The 24,906-nt window shown below is 36.2% G+C and overlaps 2 protein-coding genes across 2 annotated transcripts; both read left to right on the plus strand.

The window, feature by feature from the left end:
- Window positions 1-9,245: 9,245 nt before the first annotated feature.
- On the plus strand, window positions 9,246-10,299 carry LOC114637434 (olfactory receptor 5L2-like). The gene has a single exon (XM_028785656.1). The coding sequence runs from the start codon at window positions 9,274-9,276 to the stop codon at window positions 10,246-10,248; it is 975 nt and encodes a 324-aa protein (XP_028641489.1). The 5' UTR covers window positions 9,246-9,273; the 3' UTR covers window positions 10,249-10,299.
- A 3,690-nt stretch (window positions 10,300-13,989) lies between these two features.
- Window positions 13,990-14,934, plus strand: LOC114637393 (olfactory receptor 5D16-like). The gene has a single exon (XM_028785621.1). The coding sequence runs from the start codon at window positions 13,990-13,992 to the stop codon at window positions 14,932-14,934; it is 945 nt and encodes a 314-aa protein (XP_028641454.1).
- Window positions 14,935-24,906: the final 9,972 nt, after the last annotated feature.

Consider the following 24,906-nt stretch of genomic DNA (forward strand, 5'->3'; position numbering starts at 1 on the left):
TCCCCCCCTAAGTGCTCCCAGGCTGGTGGTTTAGACCCTGGGAGCTGTGGTTGGTTGGTATTGTTGCTCTCCTCATGGTGCTGCAAATCCTTTCAGCTCTCCTTCAGTCTTCACTCTAACTCCTCTATTGAGAACCCCATGATCAGTTCAATGGCTAGTTGTGAGCATCTGCCTCTGAGTATGTCAGACTCTTGAAGACCCTTGAGGAGATATCCATATCAGGCTCTTATCAGCATGCACTTCCTGACTTCCACATCAGCCTCTACCTTTGGTGATTGCACATGGTGGGGAGGTGGGAGTGGGGGGGGTAGATAGAGGTTACATCCACAGAGAAGAAGGAGGAGGGGTGATGGGATTGCGGGTTCCTGGGTGGGTGGGGGATGGGGGATGGGGACAACATAGGAAATGTAAATAAAACATCCAATTAAAAAAAAACAAAAAAAACTTTGAATTTCTTGAAAAAATATTTTTTGTGTCTCTTGAAGACAGAAATTCTCCCTTCTCTCTTCCCTTGCTTTATATTTAATTCTTAGCTCATGGTAACTCAGCTACTGATGAAGCACTTATAGTTACCTCTGTTCCTGCTCTATGCTTATATAAACACATATATTTTTAATTAGAGTTGTACTTTGACAGTTGCATACATATGATGTCTCATTACTGTCAACCTATTTTCTGACTCCCTCAACCCTTATGCTCCATTTTCCCTCCATGTCTCTTTCTTGTGTACAGGAATATTTTCTTTTATTTCATTCTGTTTTGCTTTTTTTTTGTGACTCATCAAGTACAGTCAGGGTGATCTATGTGGTCATTTATTTTAGAATATCCACTGGAGCATAATGCCTCCTAAGTAGGTTTGAAATGGTATCTTACTCACCATAGCCCAACTATAGCTCCTTGTTGAACTTACACATTATTAAAATGATGCAATATATTTCATTTCCAAAAAAGCCCATGTTTCTCAATGACTATTGGTTTTAGTTTTATATAAAAGTTTAGTTTGTAATGTATGTTTTGTTGACAGACATCTCTCTCCTTATATTTACAATGTTAGAATAGTAATGAGCTTGTGTTTAGGGAAGGCAGGTTCCTATCTTGAATCTGATTTTTCTTTATTAATATTTTTTATTTATTGACTTTTAAAATCTTTTTAAGTTTTTTTTCTTTTCTTTTTTTTAAAATCAGATATTTTATTTATTTACATTTCAAATGTTATACACTTTACTGGTTCCCCTCCGGAAACCTCCTATCCTATCTTCCTTCCCCCTGTTTCTAGAAGGTACTCACCCACCTGCCTACCTACTCCCGCCTCCCTGCCCTGGCATTTCTCTACACTGGGGCATGGAGCCTTTTCAAGACCAAGGACCTCTCCTCCCATTGATGTCAGACAAGGCCATCCTCTGCTACACATGCAACTGGAGCCTAGGGTCCCTCTATGTGTACTCCTTGGTTGGTGGTTTAGTTCCTGGGAGCTCTGGGTAGTCTGGTTGGTTGTGATTTTAAGATTTTTTCATTATCCTATCTACTTTAGAGACCACATGTGACAGAAAATATACAATATTTTTCTTCCTCACACTGTATTATCTTAATAAGATTATATAATTTTTCTTGCAGTATGTATCTTTTAGAAAAAAATCAACCTGTGAACAAAATGTATGAAATGAAATACTCTTGGGAATACCATTCAATTCTGTGTATGATTCATGGTTTTAAATATATACTATATACACACTTCTGAATTTTTGAAAACTCAAATAAATACAGAGAAAATAATTAATGCTCCATTCAAGTTTCTTCCCAAATTTATAATAATTTGGTATAGACAGTTCAATTAATTGTTTGTGTTTCTGGCTTTCTCATTATTGACTAATCATAAAATGAATATTTATAAATTAAATAGTAGTATTCCTGGCATAATTTGTTAAGTTAAAAGTTAAAATTTTCTGAGAACAATGCTGATACTTAAAGACATATCTTTTTATCACCAGAAGCATTTTGTACCTCTACATAATTAACAATGTAACAGCTTGGAAAACTTTTCGAAGTCCCCTACAAATGGTTTTTAGGAATGGTTTCATATTAAAATTTACTTTGATGGGCATGGCTTTGGTACACAGAAATCTTGCGAAGTTATGATAACCATCTAACAATACACAGAAAATACAACATACAGTCAAAGATTAACATTTTAGGCCAGAACACCCAAAGAAAACAGATGATTAGCATGATTCCATCTAAAACCATGTAGCTCTAAATCTAGAAGGGAGAATACAATGCTGGCATCTTTTTGAGCTTATATCTTTATCATGAAATAAATATTTAAAATTGGCCACTGGTCAAGCTGACAATCTAAGCTGCACTCTGCCTAGCTCAGCTGACAGATTTCTCGGCCGGAGGCCATGTGCATGCAGCAGCTAGAAATGGCCAGCCCTGCCACCCACGAGATGTCAGTGTGGGAGATGGCTCTGCCAATCTTCCACGCTGTCCCCAAAATGCTGGGCATTGCCTAGACCATCCCGACATCTACACAGGCCCAGTAGGAAAATGAGACTCTAATGCTTAAATTATCCAAAAGCTTATATATTTGGTAATGATCAGTAACAAGATGCCCATACAATCAGAAGTGTAACCCAATACCCAACCTTGAAATACCAACTACCTTTGACTGCTAAAGACACATGAACATCTGCCTCCATCTCTCTCATTCCTCTCTCCTGTCTCCTACCTCCTCCTCTTCCTTCTCCTCTTCTTCTCCTTACTCCTCCTTTTCCTCTCCTTACTCCTCCCACCTTAGCTCCTCCTACATCTTTAACCATAGAATCTAGCAGATGGGGAGACCATAAACTGACATTTTACCACTGTAGCAACTTATTTTGATTTTCTTACCAATTTGCTTGAATTTTATCTTTGCAAGGCTAGCATAAATTCAATAATATATTTTTGGTTGACTCTGATGAAGTTTAAACAAACTAATTTTATATAAATTTTAGGAGAAGCTAAGTGTATACTATTATTGACCAGTTTATCTCATTAGAAACTGATCCCTGCTGAGAACTAAAATGTTTCACAACAATATGACAAAGAACAACTTTATGACAAAGATCAATGAAATCTGAATTATTGTGTCACACTTGATACAAGAATGTTGGTGTCCAGAATCATCCAATTATGAAATACAATATGCATTGATTTTTAAATAGCTTTTCATCCTATATTTCTGTGTGTGTGTGAGAGCGCGTGCATGTGCACGTTCATGTGTGTGCCTGAGTGTGGCAATTTACATAAATGAAAACTCTAAGAGCTTATTTCCACCTGAACCTTGCGGGAATCTGGGTTCAAACTAATATTGTCAGAACAGTGTGATGGTGCCTACACCCAATGAGCCATCTAGACAGTGTATATGCTTGGATTTACATGGTTATTTCCAAACCTGGGTGTTGCTATAATTTTAATGTACACGCTCTGAGAAAATTGCACACAAGAAGTACATCTATATAGTTTCCACCGCTCTCTAACCTCAATCTTCTCTTGTGCCCCCTCCAAAATTATAATTGGTGTGTGTGTGTGTGTCTGTGTGTGTGTTTGTATGTAAACATGTACATTTTACTTACTGTTTCCATATAATGCTGCTTGTAATATACAGGTATCTAGGGCTGATCACTTGGAATAATATTTTCTATAATGTTGGAGCTGAATTTTTTTGATATGCTCAAAATAATTACATATATTTGGGGAGAATCTGACATATTGATTGCATGTGCTCATTATGCAGTTAAGTCTGGACAATCCACATAGTCAGCAAAGGTAACAACTTTCTATATTTTTATATTAGACATTTTCTTTATTCACATCAAATATTATCCCCTTTCCCAGTACCACCCCATGCCCTGAAAACTCCTATCTCATCCCCCTCCCTCTGCTTCTATGAAGGTGATTCCCCAGTCACCCATCCACTCCTGGCTCCCTGCCCTCGAATTCCCCTACACTGGGACATTTAGCCAGCCTTCAAAGGACCAAGGGCCTCATCTCCTATTGATGCCTGACAAAGAACAACTTTTTTTTTTATAGTGATATAGTGATAACACTGAACTTGTTTATATCTAACTACAGCAGCAGGGCAGGAACCAAAGTGCCTCATTGCTCTTTCTAGCTGCTTAGGACATCTTTTCAGAGATTTTCTTTCTGATAAAGCTGAGAGACTTTACTTCCCTGCAGAAAAGAATTGTATAATGTGTCAATATGAAGCAAATTTGGAATTTATTAAGTAAAAGTTTCAACACAGAATTATCGAGAAGGTTGAGAATGAGAGGTACTCCGGCAAAGGATGAACCATTCCTGTTAGTGTTTCTCAAGAGAGTGTATCAGTCAAATGACTTTATATGTGTTTTAGAGCCCTCTGAAATCACATCTCAAATACTCCCTTTTGCAACTTATATTTGATTATACCATTAGTCATAGTACTAATTGAATGGGATTACTTTTTATATGGTAAATTGCTAGGTCTTTTGGGTTGTCCTGAAAATTAGAGATCATTTTACACTGTTAAAAGTTTAAGAACTTATATAAGATTGCAATCCCACCTTGAATGGAGTAATATCCCCCTTTTTCTGCATTCCCGACAGCATGTACTGTTACTTTAGATTTTTATCTTAGCCACTCTGATTGGTGTAAGGTGGAATCTCATGTTCATTTGATTTCTATTTTTCCCTGATTACTAAGAATGTTGAATATTTCTTTAGGTGCTTCTTGGCCACTTGAGATTACACTGTTGCTAATTCTGTTTACCCACCCAAAAGATACTCCACCATACCCCAAGGGCAAGTGCTCTACTATGTTCATAGCAGGTTTATTCTAAATAGCAAGAAACTGACATCAACTGAGATGCTTCGTGTCCACAATGGGATACTATTTAGATATTAATAGCAAGGGCATCATGAATTTTGCAGGCAAAGAATCAACTAGAAAATATAATCCTGAGTGAGGTAAGCCAGACCCCAAAAATATGCATGGTATATGCTCACTGGTAAGATAATAGTAACTATAAAATATAGAATACCCATGATACACCCCATAGACCAAAAGAAATTAAACTAGAAGGAAGGTCCAAGTGAGCATGCTGAAATCTCAGTGAAAAGAGCAAATAAAATAGTCACAGGATACAAAAAAAAAAAAATACTAATTTGAAAAGGCCGGACAGTGGTGGCACAGCACATGCCTTTAATCCCAGCACTTGGGAGGCAGAGGCAGGAAAATTTCTGAGTTTGAGGCCAGCCTGGTCTACAGAGTGAGTTCCAGGACAGCCAAAGCTACATAGAGAAACCCTGTCTCGAAGAAACAACAAATAAACAAACAAAACAACAACAAAAAATAGTCACAGGAAGCAGAGGGAGGGAGAGAACTGGGTAGGACAAGGGAAGGGAGGACAATTAGGGGCAAGATCAGAAGAGGAGAGAAAAGGGAGAGAGTCTCAGAAGGACAGGAGAATGAACAGAAATCTGCAGCCGGCAGGTGTGTCTGTGTGTGCAAATCTCTAGAATCCCCAGAGATCTGGGATGGGAGAGACTCCAAGGAGTCAATGCAGGTGACTTTAGCAAAAATGCCTAACAGTGGGGACATGGATCCTGAAGAAGTTACTCCCTGTAGCATAGTGAGGAATGATGCCCAGTGGAGGAATAAGAATATCAACCAACAAAAAATATCTTTCAGCCCCAAATTTTTCCTGTATAGAAGAAATGCAGGGACAAAGATGGAACAACGATGGAAGGAATGGACAACCAATACCTAGCCCAACTTGAGACCCATTCCTCAGGCAAACACCAATCTCTGACACTATTAGCAACACTCTTATACTTGAGATAGGAGTCTACCATGACTGTCTTCTAAGAGGTTCTACACAGCAGCTGACTAAAACAGAAGCAGATAACCACAGTCAAATAATGGACAGTAGAAAGAGACTTCTATGAAAGAGAGGGAAAGGTTTTGAATGCCCGAAGCACTAGCAACCCAACAGGACGACCAAGAGTCAACTAACCTGGACCCCTGGAGCCTCTCAGAGACTGAGCCACCAACCAAAGATCATACACTGGCTGAACAGAGGGACCTGGCACGTATGTAGTAGATACGTACTTCAGTCTCCATGACTGCCTAGTCTGTGCTAAGTGGGCGATGTTATGCCTTAACAAACTTGATGCACCAGATGGTCTCAGGGGCAAAGAAAAAGGAGGGAGAGAATCCATGAATGGTGGGAGGACTTTGAGATGGGAAATCATTTTGGATAAAAAAATTAAAAACATTATTATTCAGAAATAAAAGAAAAATATAAAAAAGAATAAAAACGTTTACATATTTTTGATAAGATTTCCAGAAATTGTAAAGGAAACTATCACCTAGGAAACAAGGGCCTTAACTGAAGGTTTAATGACTTGGACATAAAAATACTTCACCACAGTTTAACATTTTATTTGAAAATATCTATCGTTAAAGATATTATTTAATCTTTGTAAGGGCAAACTGCAGTACAAATGCTGTCTTTTTTGCGTATACTTTACATTATGTAACTTTATTAGTATTGTTGTACATCAGCTCCCTAAATCCTGGTAGCTTATAAACAAATTTCTGAAGATCTTCTACAGAGAATATATTTACCCAACCAGGACATACATCTCCACTTCAGTTTTATTAACTTTGTTATTACATAGAAATTAGTCTTTGCTTTACACAAGGGAATCTTTTCCCTAGAGCTTAATTTCTAGTTATAAACTCTCTGCTTATGAGAAATGTTTAAATTCTGTAGTCCTGGGGAGAACGTGTGTCAGGTTTGTTCATAAGCATAAGGCTCTAATTACCGAAAATTGGAAATGGGCTTATTTTATCAAGTAAAGTTAGTTTAAAAATATATTCAAATTTTCTCTCTTCTAATGGAGATTGCATATGAGAACTCTTAAATTTTACTTTGACCTGATAAAATTTTGTAGTGTTTTCAGGAAATGACAGCTTATGACAAATGAAACTAATTCCTTTCTAATGTCAAGCATCATGAGCATGAAATATTTGAGGCTAAAGATATAATATATTCTTTCTCTCTGTCTCTCTTTCCATCTGTTTCTCTGTCTCTTTCTTTTTTATTTTCCCCACTGTGTGTGTGTGCTTATATGTGTGTTTGCATGTGTGTGCTACTCTTTTTCTCTCTCCTATCTCTTGTACTAACTTACTTCATGACAGACTATGAGCTTCCTTTTGCCATACCTAACAAATTCAGAAGGTTGAATAGTTTTTATACAGTAGTCAGTTAGTCAGTTCCTGCTTGTGAACAGAGATAAGAATTTTGTATTTAATTTTCTTTGAATTTATCAAAAAGTAATTTCAATGTTATCCCTGTGGAACAATGCAAACCTGACTTCCAAGATGTGTTTATGTTACCAAGAAATTTTCCTACTATTTTCTTTACATTTTCCTTTTTTGTCTTTCCCTATTTTTCTTCTTGTAAGACTTAAAGATTTAATGAAAGTTTTCTAAATTAATTTGCATTTGTTTGAGGAATTTTAATTTAATTGCAACCTTTTCTCCTTTCCTTTTCTTCCTTTAAAGCCTCTCATATACCTCTACCAGCACTCCTACCATAAGCCTCTGTCTCACTGTTATTGTACACATATATGTATATGTCTATATATTTACATTCCTAAATATAACCTGCTCATACATATGAAGTATCATATATGTTTGTCTTCAGGGCTGACCATTTACCATCATATAACCAGTTATTGAACTCTTCCTGAGTAAGAAAACATCATGTGCTTCCAGCTTTATTGAGTTGCTTTATAGTTCATGGTGTAGAGTTGATGCTTCATAGCATTTTTACTATTCGTTTGGTATGTTTGTTGGTCTCTTTCTCATACTATCTTTCCTTCCTCCTTCCTTTCTTTTTTCCTTTCTTGCTTCCTTCATTCCAATTTCCTTGTCTGCCTTCTGTCTCTCTCTGTCTCTCTGTCTTTCTGTCTCTGTCTCTCTCTCTTTCTCTCTCTCTCTGTCTTTCTCTTTTTCTCGCACATTTTTTTTTTTGGTCAAGAAGATGATAAATTCAAGACTGTACATGTTAATTCAAGATGAAAAAATTCTACACTATTTTGGTCATTGTTACTGTTTTTCTAAGTTTTATTTGAAGTAATAAAAAATATGCATTTTCCTCATGTGTTTCTTTTTTTCAGAAAACCAGAGAAAATAATATCTCTACTATAAGATTGTATTTACAGTGTCATAACATTTTAAGTCAGCCAACTTGTCCAGGAAATTACTTAAACAAATCAGGGAAGTTTTTATTTATTCTTCTTAATTTAAACATATAAACATATATATATATATATATATATATATATAATATTTGTATATATTTATATATGTACTTTAGGCAAGTATTATATGTAATTGTACTTTATATATGTTATTATGTAAGACTAGATTATGTTTTTACATGCTCTAAGTTTTTATAATTAATGATATCTAAGATATAATTTGAAAAGAACATTCCTAAGAAATATTTGAATACAATTTTGTAAATGATTTTCAATTATTTTAAATATGATTAGATTTTATGAAACACTGAGCTTACTGTCTTTAATTTAGAATAATTTAAGTTTTAATTTTTATTGATTATCATTAAGATTTTTATATAAGATTTTGCTTATAATAAAACAAGTAGCTTTAATAAGGAATGAAAAGTGTCATTTATTTATCATTGGATTTTCTGAATTTTACTTTTAATTTTTAATATTAATGAAATTTAAGGACCTTTCCAAGGCATTAACTTCAGATAAAATTTGTATAGTGCTTTAAGATGTAGTTGTAGGGAGTTCATTCCTAGTTTCATGTTATTAGGTTGGGTGAATGTGGTACAACTGTGTATACGACATAGACAAAATAGACCACAAACTGCCAGGTCGTATATTTAATAAAGTTCACTGATTAGATTAAATCTCATCATATATCAAATTCAAACAAAATAGTGAATGTACTTCAAACAAAATTACACCACCCATCTTAGAGATATACTTAATTTAGTCATGACTTATATTAACATGTATGATAGTGTTTTACTAAGATTTGGTTTTTGTAAAAATCTGAACTGTCCAATATTTTGAAATTTTCCTTGTACTACAAGCATATGTTCTTGACATTAATTCAATATTTTTCTGCCGTTAATAGAAACCTCTTATTTTCTTCCCTTTTCTGTTCCCAGAAGTAGTAAGGTCTACTTGGCTAAACTTCCATGTAGCCGACATGGATGAGGTAAACTGTACTTCTATGGCAGAGTTCATTCTTCTTGGCTTTTCTGATGTTCCAGAGCTGGCAATCTTTCTCTTTCTGGTGTTTCTTGTTATTTATGGAGTGACAGTTATAGCAAACCTGGGCATGACTCTGCTGATTCAGGTCAGCTCTCAACTTCATACTCCTATGTACTTTTTCCTCAGCCACCTGTCATTTGTGGATTTCTGCTATGCTTCCGTCATTGTGCCAAAGATGTTCACTGACATTATCAACAAGGATAAAGTTATTTCTTACCTGGAATGCATGTTACAATTTTATTTATTTTGTACTTTTGCTATCACTGAGGTCTTCCTATTGGCTGTAATGGCCTATGACCGCTTTGTGGCCATTTGTAATCCACTATTGTACATGGTCATCATGTCCCCAAAGCTCCGTCTAGTACTGGTGTCCTGTTGCTACCTCTATGCATCAGTATGTTCTTTGATTCACCTATGCTTAGCCCTTGAGATCACAGCATTTAAGTCAAATGTGATTAACCATTTCTTTTGTGATCTGCCTCCTCTCTTAAGTCTTGCTTGCTCTGATGTTACTATGAATGAGTTTTTCCTGTTCATCATTGTCAATTTCAATGAGATTCTCACTATTGTGATCATCTTCACCTCCTACTTGTTTATCCTCATCACCATCCTGAAGATGCGCTCTGCAGAGGGGAGACGCAAAGCCTTTTCCACCTGTGCTTCCCATCTCACAGTCATCATGGTTTTCCATGGAACGATCCTTTTTATTTACTGTCATCCCAGCTCTGGCAATAGTCTAGATGTTGATAAAGTGACTACAGTCTTCTACACTGTGGTCATTCCCATGCTCAACCCCCTGATCTACAGTTTGAGGAATAAGGATGTGAAAGAGGCTCTTAGGAAAGTGTTGGGCTCTAAAAGGAGTACTTTACTAGATTTTATTTTTTTAGCAAAACTTAGGGATTCATAGAGAAGACTCATATATAAGCATATAGGTGAGCTGAATATAGAGCATTAAAATAGATGGATATTTCAAAAGGATACTTATTACTGAGTCTTAGTATTCACACATCCCTGTGTGTTCTTTATGTGCAAAAGTATAGTTGAAGAATTTCAAAAGTTATATGTTTATCTTGTTCTTCATTTTGTAATATTTTATGCTGATGTGAGTTTTGATGTAATACAAGCATCTTCTTATGATTGTAGACCTTCATTATAGCATAATTTATGGGATATATGATCTACATAAAAAGTGACTTCCTGATAACAACATTTTGTCAAACAGTTTATACACAATATCTATAGTTTATAATCTAGTCTATATAATATATAAATTAAGGTTGTTTGATGTTTCCTTTACTATTTGATATTTGAATCACTGTATTGAGTTAGGACTTCATTTAATAATTATATCAAAAAAGAATCCAAGAATAACATTTATTCACAAGAATCCAGGAGATATTAATTGCATGTTATACTCAAGGAGATTTCAATTCATCTTATATATAATCCTTTGTGTTATTTTATCTTTGTATTTCTCTGTATTGGGCTTTTACATCATTGGCTTGCCTTATTGGTGTCTGCATTTATGAATTATCATTGGCTTCTTCATACTCTTTCTTCACTATAGTGAGAGTTAAATGCACTTCACCTCTAAGTACATCTTCAGTCTCTGTTAGCTTTTTGCATACACATTTGACATTAATAAAATATTGTTTGCTCACTCTTTATAGCTACCTAGTTCATATTTGTCCATTGATCTTGATTTATGTTTCATTTCTACATTCCAAGATGATTGATACCAGTTTCCAGCTTATCTTTACTTGTTGAAGTAAAACATTATATGGTATCTAATGTTAGAAAAACAGTTAGATTACGTTCAAGAAAGCAAAAGCTGTTTTGATTTTGAATTTTAACTTTTAAGCAATTCAATTCCTCATTCAGTATTCTCTGTGTTAATATTGGCTATATCTGTTGTCCACATATTTCTTCACTCATTAAATTTTGATTTCTTAGGAAAGGAACTCATAGATATTTATATTCAGAAACAACAATTAAAATTTTACTCACCAAAGAATGACATCGTAATTTTTATAACTAATTTTATTACTTATCTCCATTATATATAGATATTTTGTATTTGTTGATCAAATTGTTTAAAATATGTCTTAGGATAAATCAAATTTGGAATTTAAACAGCAATGCTTATTTCAAAAAATAAAGCAGGAAAACAATACTTGCTTCTATATTTTCAATTATCTTACCCTGGATTTTTATAGCTGAAACAATATATTCTTTTTCATTACTACACCAAAGGCCTAGGTTTTGTATTTCGTAGAGTGCAAGCAAAAATATTTTCCTCTAATATCTTTGACATATACACAACTAAGAGGCTGGTAGACGTGAGGTAATATGCAATCACTTCTCCACTTCATATAAATAAGAAAGCAAAAATTTAATGCTATAAAGTCCAGGAAAGTGGAAATTCAAGAATAATTTTGAAGTAAGTAAAAATAAAGTTCATGTCACAAATTTCTAATAATCAAAAATATATAAGAATAGGCATTGAGAAATTGAGGATTGAAAATAGAGTTGCATACTAACCTGAACCCTTGGGGGCTACCAGAAACTGAATCACCAACCAAAGAGTGAGCACAGGCTGGACCTAGGCCCCCAGCACATATGTAGCAGATGACCTTCTTGGTCTACATGCAGGTTCCTCAAAAACTGGAGCTGGGGTTGTCCTGAGCCTGGGGCCTAGATGTCTGCTTGTGGATCCCAAATTGACAGCCTTGTCTGGAATCAGTGGAAGAGGATATACCTAGACCCCTAACAACTTGATGTTCAGGGTTGAGGTTGGGAATGCAGGGACATGGAATGAGGAATGGGGGAATGGGGGTTGATATCTAGATGGGGGTTTCCTTTTCTAAGAAAAATTGAGAGGCCTTGCTTACTGGGAGGAGAGGAAAGACTGACATTGGGTTGTACAGTGAATAAAAAATAAATAAATAAATAAATAAATAAATAGAGTTGCAGATGACATTAACAAAGTTAAAACTCACATGAAATACTTCCAAAGATGATGTAGCTTTCATTCAAGTTTTTCATGAAATTAAAATTACATCATAAATAGTATTTAATGTTAATTGCTTGTGTTGACACCTCTAGAGAATAACACAACTAATTATTTCTAGACTATAATGCCAGGGGGAGAAGCAATAAGCATAAAAATAGAGTTAGCAACTCCCTCAAATAAGTTCTTTCTATAGAGGCAAAGAGACTGCACTTACCACCAACAGGTTTGTCTACAGGACTGAAAAATATTGGCAATGCTTTCCCTGTTAGCTATGTAGAACACCACAGCTCTGTGACACTATTTTACGAGAAAACAATTTTTTGGAGAAGATTTGAAACAATAATGACATTTGCACCTCAAATCTAAGAATTAAAAGTGCTACTGTGTTAAAAGTGATGCTTAAAGAACCATGTTTGGTTGTGAGGATATATTTGAAATAATGTAGGTCATGAGTGCTTGCAAAATATATATCTCCTTGTGTAAGTGAAAATTAGGACTAGTTTGCAATCAGATAGACATTTAAATTGTTGAATTACAATGAATAAAGTATACCTCCTGGGAAAACAATATGAAGAAAGACCTTAACAGGCTTTCCTTCTCTTCACATGAATATAGGGATTGAATGAATATTTAAGATGGCTAACAGGGAGAAGAAAGAAATTCATAAAAAGGCACACCATTCTAACTGTGTGTGAACTGGCATTTCTAGATAAGAGCATTTCCTGATTTCCACTCTATGTGTTTAATTCAGTGTAGATATTCAGAAAATCTTTGAAGCAATCTTCACATTCAACAGAATTAATTCCATAGTTTACATCTTAAATATTTAATTTAAATATAACAAGAAGAGATAATATAAAAGACAACCAAACAGTTAAGGTAATAGATGGTGAAAACTAAATTTTACTATTTCACATGCAGAAATCTCATTCTGTAATGCTAAAGACCATTTGACTGTAAGTGAAACCAAAGTAGTTTTGGGGGTTTGGGTTTGTTCTTTTTCTTTCCTATTGAAGAAGTTTTGTTAAACTTCACTTTGCTCATGAGCAGAAAAAGACAGCAGAAAAGATAACTTATTTTACATTAAAAGCAAATGTAAAAACTGAATTTAATAGATAATATCCTTAGTCAATTCTAATATTATTAATAATGCTGTGATTGAAAATGTCATAGATTGATTTGTAATATCTTGGCATGCACAAATATTAGTATAAGGTAGTTTTCATTGAGTGATGCTTTCTATACTTCTATGTTTCATTAGAAATTCCAATACTATTACAATAAAATATTTCATTTGACTAATTTTTAAGAGAAAGAGCTTGAGAGTTCAGTAAAATTTGATTGCTTCATGTTTGATCACGTTTTTATCTGTTTCTTTACTTAATTATTGTTTTGCACAATAGTGATTTAAAATTATATTTAAGCATATTTAAGAAAATGATTAGAACTATGAAATCACTCATGCTAGCAATTTAATTTCTGGTTAATCTGTCTTACTATTTTAATATCACAAAAAGTATGTATTTTGTTTCATCTTTAGGCTTGTTGATGGTTGGGTTAGGCATGCTTTTACATGTGAACCTCATTCCCTATTTTATTCTCAAGATCAATTTTCAGATCTCATCAGAAGGAATCATGTTTCTGACAGACATAAATCTAACTTCTGAAGTCACTTTTGCTCTCTTGGGCTTCTCAGATAACCCAGAACTGCAGGTTCCTCTCTTCTTGTTGTTTCTTGCAATCTACAGCTTCAGTGTGGTAGGGAACCTAGGGATGATCATCATCATCAAGATTAACCCCAAACTGTACACCCCCATGTACTTCTTCCTCAGCCACCTCTCCTTTGCAGATTTCTGCTATTCCTCCATCATTGCTCCCAAGATGCTGGTGAACCTTGTTGTAGAAGACAGAACCATTTCATTTTTAGGATGCATAATGCAGTTCTTTTTCTTTTGCACATTTGTAGTGACTGAACTAATTCTATTTGCTGTGATGGCCTATGACCGCTTTGTGGCTGTCTGTAACCCCCTGCTGTACACAGTTGTCATGTCCCAGAGGCTCTGTGCACTGCTAGTGCTTGGATCATATGCATGGGGGGTGGTATGCTCCCTGACACTCACCTGTTCTGCTTTGAATTTATATTTTCGGGGTTTCAACACAATCAACCACTTCTTCTGTGAACTCTCCTCCCTGATAGCCCTCTCTTGCTCAGATTCCCATCTTACCCAGTTACTGCTTTTTATTGTTGCCACTTTCAATGAGATAAGCACACTGCTCATCATTCTTACATCATATTTGTTCATTATTGTCACTGCCCTGAAGATGCATTCATCTAGTGGGCACCGCAAAGTCTTCTCTACCTGTGCTTCCCACATGACAGCCATCACCATCTTCCATGGAACCATATTATTCCTCTACTGCGTGCCCAACTCCAAGAACTCCAGGCACACCGTCAAAGTGGCTTCTTTGTTTTACACAGTGGTGATCCCCATGCTAAACCCCCTGATCTACAGTCTGAGAAATAAAGATGTCAAAGACACAGTCAGTAAAATAATGAACGCAAGATATTTTTCTCAGTGACTTTAAGCCTCAAGATACAATTAATTGTGCTATTGAAAAACACTCCCATGAACTAAACGACTAACCAAATAGTACACAGAGGGTACCCATGGCTCCAGCTGGATATGTAGCAGAGAACTGCTTTATCTGACATCACTGAGAGGGGAGTCCCTTGGTCCTAGAGGCTTGATAACCCACGATAGGGGAACAGTAGGCCCCTGAGGTAGGAGTGGATGAACGGGTGGGGGAGCACGCTCATAGAAGCAGGGGGAGGGAGGAGTGTACAGGGGACTTGTGGAGGGGAAACTGGGAAGGGGGACAACATTTGAAATGTAAATAAATAAAATAACCAATAAAAAACGAAAAAAAAGAAATACATATTTGATTTTGAGTGAATGAACTGTACATTAAAAATTCATTTTAAAACTTCTGATTTTTCAAAAAAGAAAAAATTTCAAGTGAAAAAATACATTTTAGGACCAAGAAATGATACTATGCTTGGCTTGAATACACTCTACAAATGTGTTTGACCTTAACTTTCATCTTTGTCATTAATGTGTAGTGTAGTTTAGTTCACAGAATAATTCTGTGTAACAAGTGAAAATGTATGAGTCATATGTGACACATTATATACATGTGACAACAAATTACACTGCCAAATATTTATTCTTTGTGACAAATAAGACTGGAGTGCTAAAAGATTTTCATCTCCACACTGTGGATGTAGAGAAATAAATGGTAATTAGGGAAAGATGGTTTCATCTTTTCATGACTACCAAATCCAATGTTATTGTGAAATACCATAATAATGTCTCTGGTGGAATGCATTTTGGGGCATAGGAATAATTGCTTCCTAATTTCATAGTGTTTTGCCCTGTAATTTAGATGGCAAGCACTTAACTACAAGCAAAACAACAGGGAAGTCATTCTATGTGTCATGGCTTGTGAAAGAGTAACGTTTCATTCAGGAATACCAGCCTTGCTCAGGAGGTAATTATGTTTTATTACAGCAACAATCCAATAATTACTTGGAGCTATTTTTCTGTGTCTTATAAATAAAAGACTTGTTATAATGTGTTTCAAAAAAATGTACATGAAAATAAGATGTTCTTACTATTTTAATTATTTAATTTAGCACTCCAGTCTCAGTGTGGTTGGCTATATAGATTTGTAAGAGGTTTAGAAACAGGAAATGGCTTTTTAGAATGTTGACAAATGTCAACAATATGTTCATTTCAATTTTAATACTATTTTCCTCTTATTTATTTGAAATTATTGTTGTCATTGAAAGTTTCAGTGCAGTTGTTTTAAAGCACTTGTATATAATTTACCTTTGTTGTATATAAAAAGTGTATTAAAATTTCACTTCTGGTTTTAACCTAAATGGAGAAAAAAATACAGTTTATAATAGAAAAGTCTTATAGTCTTATAATTATTATATTTTTTATTAAAAATCTCAAAGAGAAAATATTAGACTTGGAATTTTTTATCTATTTTTATTAAGTCTGTTCTATACTTTTGTTGAATTACATAGAATATAATGGTTTTGTATTTCACATTTTCTGCATCTACAACAGAATAGAATTAAGAGACATTTTATTTTAATTTTTTCAAATGACCAATTATCTATCACAATAGTAGGAATATAGTAGAAATATTATGTTAATTTTTTAAAAAATTAAATCAAAATGATTTACCACTTTCCATTAGTAAATTATTGTTTCTTTTTCTGTAAATGGTAATTATATGTTTTCATTAATAAAAGATGATGGCAACTAAGATTTTACTCTAAAAAATAATATTTTTAAAAATAATTTAGTTCCATCCATTTGCCTGAAAAGTGCATGATATCCTCATTCTTAATAATAGTTGAGTAGTATTCCGTGCAAATGAGCCACATTTTCTGTATCCATTCTTCTGTTGTGGGACATCTGGGTTGCTTCCAGCTTCTGGCTATTACAAATAAGGCTGCTATTAACATAATGTAACATGTGGACCTGTGGCTTGGTGGGGCATCTTTTGCGTATATGTCCAACAAGCAGCTTAAAGAGTCAGATGTAGATACTTACACCCAAACAATGGATAGAAGCTGAGGACTCCTGTGGTTAAATTGAGAACGATCTGGAAGAAGTTGAAGAGGAGGAGTCCCTTGGGAGGATCAGAAGTCTCAACTAACTTGGACCTCCGTGATCATTTAGACACTGAGCCACCAACCAGGCAGCATATACTAGCTCATATGAGGTCTCCCATACATATATAGCAGGGAACTGCCTGGTCTGGCCTCAGTGAGAGAAGATGCACCTAACCCTTGAGAGACTTGAAGCCTCAGGGAGTGGGAAGGTCTGGTGGAGTGGGGAGGGTGATCTCTTGGAGACCTGGGAGGAGAGTCGGATGGGGAGTGGTCCGAGGGCGGTCCAGGAGGGGGATGGCAGCTGAATTGTGAAAAAAAGTTTGAAGAATAATTTATGATGATGATGAAAATCCATTTTAAAATTTAATATCTACTCCATCTTTACCCCTTAACACCTTGTAGGCAGGAAAATTTGTGGATCTAAGGTTGTGTAGCTGGGTTGGTGTAAAACTCCCTCTGTTGGAAGTCTTGCCTGGGTGTAGGAAATAACCAGTTCAGATTCTATATCCCCTATTGATAGGAGTCTTTGTAGTGTAATCCTCATATATTCTTTAGCGTTTCCATTGCCTTAGATTTCTAGTTTGTCCTTGAGATGCACCTCCCTTTTCAGTTGTCTATATAAGTACTCTCTCCCTCTCACTTCCCTCCCCAAATCCATTCTATTTCCTTCTGTACCCATCCCCATTCCTACTCCTATCAGGTCCCCTCCCTTAGTCTACTCATGATGACTATCCTAGTTTCCATTCTCAGTGGGATTCACACATCTGCCTCGAGTGGCCAAACAATGAATGGTCTAGCTTGATCGTCATGAGATGAGATGACAGATCCCACAGCTGATGGAAACAAACACAAAGACCCAAAGTCAATTAGTTGGGTCTTGTGGAATCCAGAGGCCAAGGAAGAATTGCAAGAGCCAGAGGAATCAAGGACACCACAAGAAAACAAGAAAATCATCAACCATGGACCAATAGAAACACACAGAGACTGAACCACCAACCAGGGAGCATACATGAAGCTGACTTAGCCCTTCTGTGCATGTGTTAAGGGATATGCAACTTGGTCTTCATGTAGTACTCCTATATTATATTCTACAGGAGCAAGGACCTTCTCTGACTCTGTTGCCTGCTTCTTGTACCCTTTTCCATTACTGGGCTGCCTTGTCTCTTCTCAATGAAAGAAGATGGCCCTAGTCTTACTGCAACATGATATGCCAAGGATGTTTAATGCCAATGGAAGACCTACCTTTTTCTAAAGAGGAAAAAAAGGAGAAATGAATGGAGGTGAGGAAAGGAGGGAAAGCCTAGAAGGAAAAAAAGAGGAGAAACTGCAGTCAGGTTATAAAGTAAGTAAGTCAGTGAGTAAGTAAGTAAATAAATAAATAATAATAACAACAACAACAATAATAATAATTTTGAGCTTCTGAAATCAAGAGGGCAATTTAAAAATGGTGCTATGTAAACAAACATCTTTAGTAACATTTATTGAAAAAGATAGTTTTTTCTTTCTATGACCTTCAATTTTAAGCAACCTTGGGCATAAAATATATATAGAATTTAATTTATCTTGGGATTCAATTTTGTAAATTTACATTTGAAATAATACTAAATGTAATTTTAATTCAAGTGTGTATATGTTTTGTTTGATATTTTCATATATTCTAATTGAAACAATATGAAACTGAAGAGATATCTCAATGGTTAAGAACACTAATAGTCTTCTGGAGAACCTGGCTTTGGTTCTCACCACCCACATGGTGACTCACAACACTTTATAATCTCCATTTCCTAGGTATCCAGTACAGTCTTCTCACTTCCTCAGGTGAGTCATGCATATGGTAGATGTACATACATGCAACCAAACACTCATACATAAAATAAAATAAATGAATCTTAAATAAATTAAAAATAGACACAATTTTCACCTTATGTCACAAATATTTTAAGTCCAACTTAATTAAACTGAAATGAATTCATGTTTGATTTCTTGACATTTTCCCTGCCTCTGACTTATATTATATTGATATTCTATACTCATTTCTTGTGTCAATCATATGAATATCATTTGTGAAACCTAAAAATACATGGAAATTGATGCTTGCTTATTTATAGTCATAAGAATAAAACATCCACTCATTAATGGTTTAATAGAATACATTGGTCATAAGTCAGGATGCCTAAAACTGTCGTTGCTCAGTCAATGCAGGAAGGAATGTTTGTAGAAACAAGTTGTCATTCGTCAAGCTGACAATTCAATTCCTAGCATCCTGTGGCTGCATCCTAAGCCCAAGGAAAGATAGACCCTGGGCACATCCTCATCCCATACCCATAAAGTCAAAGACAGCTTTTCTACCTCTAGGCAATCTTTTTTTCAGGAATTGTTCATCCTTCACAATGTCTAATGAAAAGTCCATTCTGTTGAGATCAGGCTCTATCTTGTTTCTGCCTTCAGCCTCCTCACATTGCTCATAAATCTAACATACCTTAGTACTATGAATAGTTTCTATGAAATATTTTGCTAGGTCTTAAAAATCATAAAATATATCTTTTATTATATTCTTTAGTCATATATATTGATATGTTTATTTATATTTTAATTAATTAATATATTTATTTTGTATCCTGATCCCAGCTTTCCCTCTCTCCTTTCTTTTCGGTGCTTCCCTCTTACCTCCCTGCTTCCACCTTTCTTTTCCTTCTGCTTGGAACAGGGAAGGTCTCCCATGGTTATCAACCAGCCTTGTCATATCAGGTTGCAATAAGACTAGGGGCATCTTCCACTATTGAGGCTAGACAAGGCACCCCAGTTAGTGGAAAGGGACCCAAAGGCAGGTAACAAAGTCAGAGCTGGCCCCTGCCCTTGTTGTTATGAGTCCTACATGAAGACGGAGAGGCACAAATGTCACATATGTGTAGAGGACCTAGATCTGTCTCATGCATGATTTCTGATTGGCAGTTCAGTCAGTATGGGCCAAGATTGTGGTGTTATTAATGCTTCTGGCTCTTTCAATACCTTCTTCCCCTTCCAAAGTATTCACCAAGTTCCACATAATGTTTGGATTTGGGTCTCTGCGTCTATATCCACCAGTTTCTAGGAGAAGATCTCTGTTGACAGTTATGCTAGGATCCTTTCTACAAATATGCCAGAATATCATTAATAGTGTTAGGCATTGGCTCCCTCTCATGGAATAGGTCTCAAGTTGGGCCAGTCATTAGTTAGCCCTTCTCTTATATTCTGCTTCATCTTTTACCTCTGTACATGTCGTAGGCAGGACAAATTGTAGGTCTAAGTTTTTGTGGGTAGATTGGTGTCCCAGTCACTCCCTTGGAGGTCTTGCCTAGATATGAGGAATGGGAAGTTGAGGTTTCATATCCCCTATTGCAAAGAGTTTTAGCTACAGTTACCTTAATAGATTATTGAGAGTTTTTATAGTCCAAGGTTTCTAGCTCATCCCAGAGATACCCTTCCACTTCCCCTGCCTGCCCAAATCCAGTTGTTTCTCCCAGTACTCTCTCTTTTCTTTTTTTTTAATTTTATTGGATATTTTATTTATTTACATTTCAGATGTCATCCCCTTTCTCCATCTCTCCCCCCAGAAACCTCCTATCCTATCCCTCCTCCTCCTTGTTGCTTTTTCTTTATTAGTATTTTAAGTTAACATACAAAGTACTGGGTTTTAGTACAGCATCCTCATACATGTGCCATTAGAGTTCTGATTTATTTCCTCCTGCCCCTTCTGTTTCTTCCTCCAGCTAGTTTCCTCATGTGCTTTCCTGTCACATGTATTCCATCACCTTCCCTCCTCATCCCTTTTTTTTTGTACTAGTAACGTTTTAAAATAAAATTAATCAAAGGCTTTATAAGTTTGGTAATCCTCAATAAAAAGATGCCAATACAATTAGAAGTGTAACCCAATACCCAACCTAGATATACCAACTGTCTTTAACTGGCTGAGACATGCGAGCATCTGACCCCATATTCCTCTCTCTCTCTCTCTCTCTCTCTCTCTCTCTCTCTTGTCTACTAGCTCCTACTCTCATTTTCCTCTTCCTCTCTTTATTCCTCCCACCTTAGCTCCTCCTACATATCATCCTTCCTGTTAAAATAAAACGTTTCTTTCAAAATACAATTAGGGCATAACTATACCAATTTTTATCAGTAAGGTACAAGATAGACCTAATACCCAGTCCAAGAATTTGGTGACTAACCACAACCTCTTTCATCTCTCCTAACAAAAAGACTTAGTTCTGAATCTGGCTTTTTTCTTGGCTTTAGAATGAATGTCAGCTGAAAACCATCCTCTCAAATCTTTTCTCTCAAAGTAAATAGGTGGGGTTGGCTATGAGACTATAAGTTTTCAACCCCATCAGAAATCCAGAATGACAGAATTAACTGAAATTATGGGAAGCACAAAGCACAGATGCTAAAACTTAACAAATTTATAGAGACCTCTGAACACCTGGACAGTCCCTATACTACAAAATGTTGGAGCGTCCAATCTTCAGTCTTCTGGTCCAGGATCATCTGACAGATCTAGTGATACAGAATTATTGATGGCTGATTACTCTGTCTTGACAGATATAATCAGTCAATTATTCCACAAGTGTGTCCTTTTCTGGACAGTAATTTGTCTGTAGATGAAAAAAGGCAAATCTTGCCTAGTGGCTGTCTTACCAAAACTGGAGTAACTCCAAAGATGCTCAATTTCTTCTTAGAATCCAAGACAGGAAGCTGTCAGAAGCAGACAGGTCTCTAATCAAAATGAACATTAATACAGAAATGTCTAGTTCAGGTATGGAGTAAGAGAGGAGAGAGGCTTAGAGAGCTAGAATGAATGGGAATATGCAGCTGCCAAAGGTGAGGAGTATGGAGAATAGGAATTTGTAGAGTCTCAGCATCTCTTTCCCCTAGCTTGGCTGCCTTGTCTGGCCTTGGTAGGAAATGATGCAATTAGCTGAGACTTACTGTGCAAGGGGGATTTGGGTCTCCACGGATATTGTTGGAGTTTTCAAAGGAGTAGGGGAAGGAAAAATGGGGGGGGGGAATGAGTTATGAGGATGGGACTGGGAGTAGAGAAATGATGTAGGGCTAGATTCAAGATGTAAAGTGGACACACACACACACACACACCCACACACACAATATATATATATATGGAGAGAGAGAGAGAGAGAGAGAGAAAGAGAGAGAGAGAGAGAGAGAGAGAGAGAGATGGGAAAAAATAAAAATAAGAATCTTTGGCCTAGTTGGAGACCCTAATGTTCCAATTACGCTGGATTAATTACCTTACCAAAAGATCACCTCCTAGGAGGGCAGATTCACCATAAATCCTATTAAAGCAACATAAGGAATAAATAATATGTTAGCAAGATACTGTACATTTTCTTCTCAGATTCCCTCTATGTCTGAACACAGCACAGTCACACCTCCAAGGTGAAGGTTCTCTGGATCTTTCACCTTGGGGCTCAGTCAGAGAACAGTAACTTATCCTCCCCCCCCCCCGTTTTTTGTCCTTTGCTCTCTGATTCTGGTCAAAACCTAATTATGTCTTTTGTGATTCATTGGGCTTCTTTACCTTTTCTGTGAAGTTCCCCTGTCATCTTTCACTGCTTTTTGATTAAGTGTCTGACCTTGACACTGACTTGAAAGTTATTATGTCTTTCTCTCCTACATTTTCTTCCTCCAGACATCTATTGGGAGTAACAACTTGTTTGTCCTGTTTTTTGTTTGTTTGTTTTGTTTTGTTTGTTGTCATTTGTATTTTTCCTTTAATGTTCCATAAAATTGATCATGAGGTTGTGTTAGAACTAATTCTTAAATTATTTTAATAAGACAAAGACCCAAAAAAAGAACCCATATCTGGCCTGCATCAAAATTACAAATTTTTCTTAGTGAAAAATTAACAACTCTCACCAGGTAGAGTTGCTTTATTTTATGACCTGGAAACTTAAGTATAGTTAAAATGCTGAATATCTCTGAAATTATCTGTTGAGTCAATAAAATTTGAAGGCATGCTATTTATTGTGGTCTGCAAATCATTACAAAAACCATTCCGATACTGATCTCAGTCACACAAGGTTGGTTTATTAAATACATACCCAAAGACTTATCAATCACAGCAGCAGATCAGGCTCCAGAGCCAACTGCCACCTCAAATGTCTCTCAGGGTCAGCTCATAAAGTCTAAAATGCAAAGCCACAGGGATCTCATTCTCAGGTACAGGAAAAGCTGCAGGGTGATTAGCTCTGACTCAAGCTGGCTTAGACAAGATAGTTCACATCAACCTTTAATTTGATTGATCCTAAGTGGAACTTATGGTTGTAAAATTTCTTAAGACTAACAAACCTCAGAACAAACAGAACATAGCAGAGTATCTGGTCAGCTCGACCCATCTCTGAGTCAAACTACTCTTCTGTGTCAATAACAATATGAAACAACTGATAGGCATGGAACAAAATGGCTTCACCTATGTTGAGAGAAAAGGCTTCAACAATATCAAACCTTCCCTTTACCTCATTAATGAAGGAAAGTTGATAGTTATCTTGTAGAATATGATACACATACACATTTACATTGATCAAATTGAAAATATAAAAATTAATTTATCTTTGTCTGGCTAATTTTTGTAAATGTGTCCAGAGCATTTTACTGAAAAAAGGGGATATTTTTAATAGATTATAACCTACAAAGATTAGGTCAAACGTTAATATTAAATATTTTATAGTGATTTTATCCTGTGTAGTCTCAAACTCTAGAACAAGTGGCTGAGGTGTCTATTGAACATATCAAAACATATCTGGCCACCTGGTTCTCCCAGAACTACTTTGTCTTTAACTTGTTACAGGGTGTGGCTATCATAACCTAACCTCTACCTTCAACTCTCCAACTGAGTGGATGAGCTACCCTTTTTCCTAGATATTTTTTCTATAAAATCCTTCCAGTTTGGTTACCTACCCCTTTTTTGTACTATTACCCTCTTGGCTGCTGCACCTTGTTCTCCTCTTTCCCTTCTCTTCCTCTCCTTGTCTCCCATTATGTCCCAACTCAGTATGGTCATATTCCAAAATGTCTCTTCCTCTGACTATGCTCTCTTTTTACGTACAATACACTTTCTCTTCTACTATAGCTAGGAGCAGTCACGTCCTTTCCTGTTTTCATTAATCTGAAAATGGAAACATCATATATAAAAGAATATTTAATGGACTCCTCCCTAGATTCAGGGTTGTCAGTTCAAGTCCACCCTGCCACATGGCATGGCCTCTTGAAAAGGATGAGTGCGGGAAGTTTGACTGTGCTTATCCATGGCTGTAGGGAAGCACCAAGATACATTTCCGGGGTGGTAAAGCACATTCAGTGATGTAAGAAAGCCAGAGCTGGTTCTGGAGTCCCCAGGCCAGCAATGAGGCCGAGGCCATTGGTTCTCAGACTCTTGGACATCCAGGTGATGACTCGGGGGGTGCTGCATGCTGGGAACCATGTCTAGCTTAGGACCAAGCAAACAGGGAGCTCCAGATTGTCCCAAAAGTGACTGTCCTTAGGTTGGCTATGACAGGCTTGTTGGTGGTTATGGCTGGGAGCACAGAGAGGCCTTCTATGGAAGACTAGGTTGCAGCTCTGTAGGCAAATGTCTTCTCCATGGCTCTCCATGGTGATTCTTGATAAAAGAGACAGTCCATGGTTCTAAACAGTTTATTGGTTGGTTGTGATAGAAAATGGATGCATAAATGTACTATATTCCCTTCTCAGAGTGGACCTGAGATTACATATCTTTGCAGGCAGGAATGTCTGGGAAGAAAAGCTTATTGGCTAAGTCCTCCAGGCCTCTAGGTACCTCATGAGCATGGAGAACTCTGTTCTATGCCTAG

This window comes from Grammomys surdaster, unplaced genomic scaffold (assembly GCF_004785775.1).
Source record: "Grammomys surdaster isolate TR1022 unplaced genomic scaffold, NIH_TR_1.0 125284, whole genome shotgun sequence".
Lineage (NCBI taxonomy): Eukaryota > Metazoa > Chordata > Mammalia > Rodentia > Muridae > Grammomys > Grammomys surdaster.

Bases quoted from the DNA above. Each gene is read 5' to 3' on its own strand.
- LOC114637434 (XM_028785656.1), top strand. From the start codon at position 9,274: ATGGATGAGGTAAACTGTACTTCTATGGCAGAGTTCATTCTTCTTGGC.
- LOC114637393 (XM_028785621.1), top strand. From the start codon at position 13,990: ATGTTTCTGACAGACATAAATCTAACTTCTGAAGTCACTTTTGCTCTC.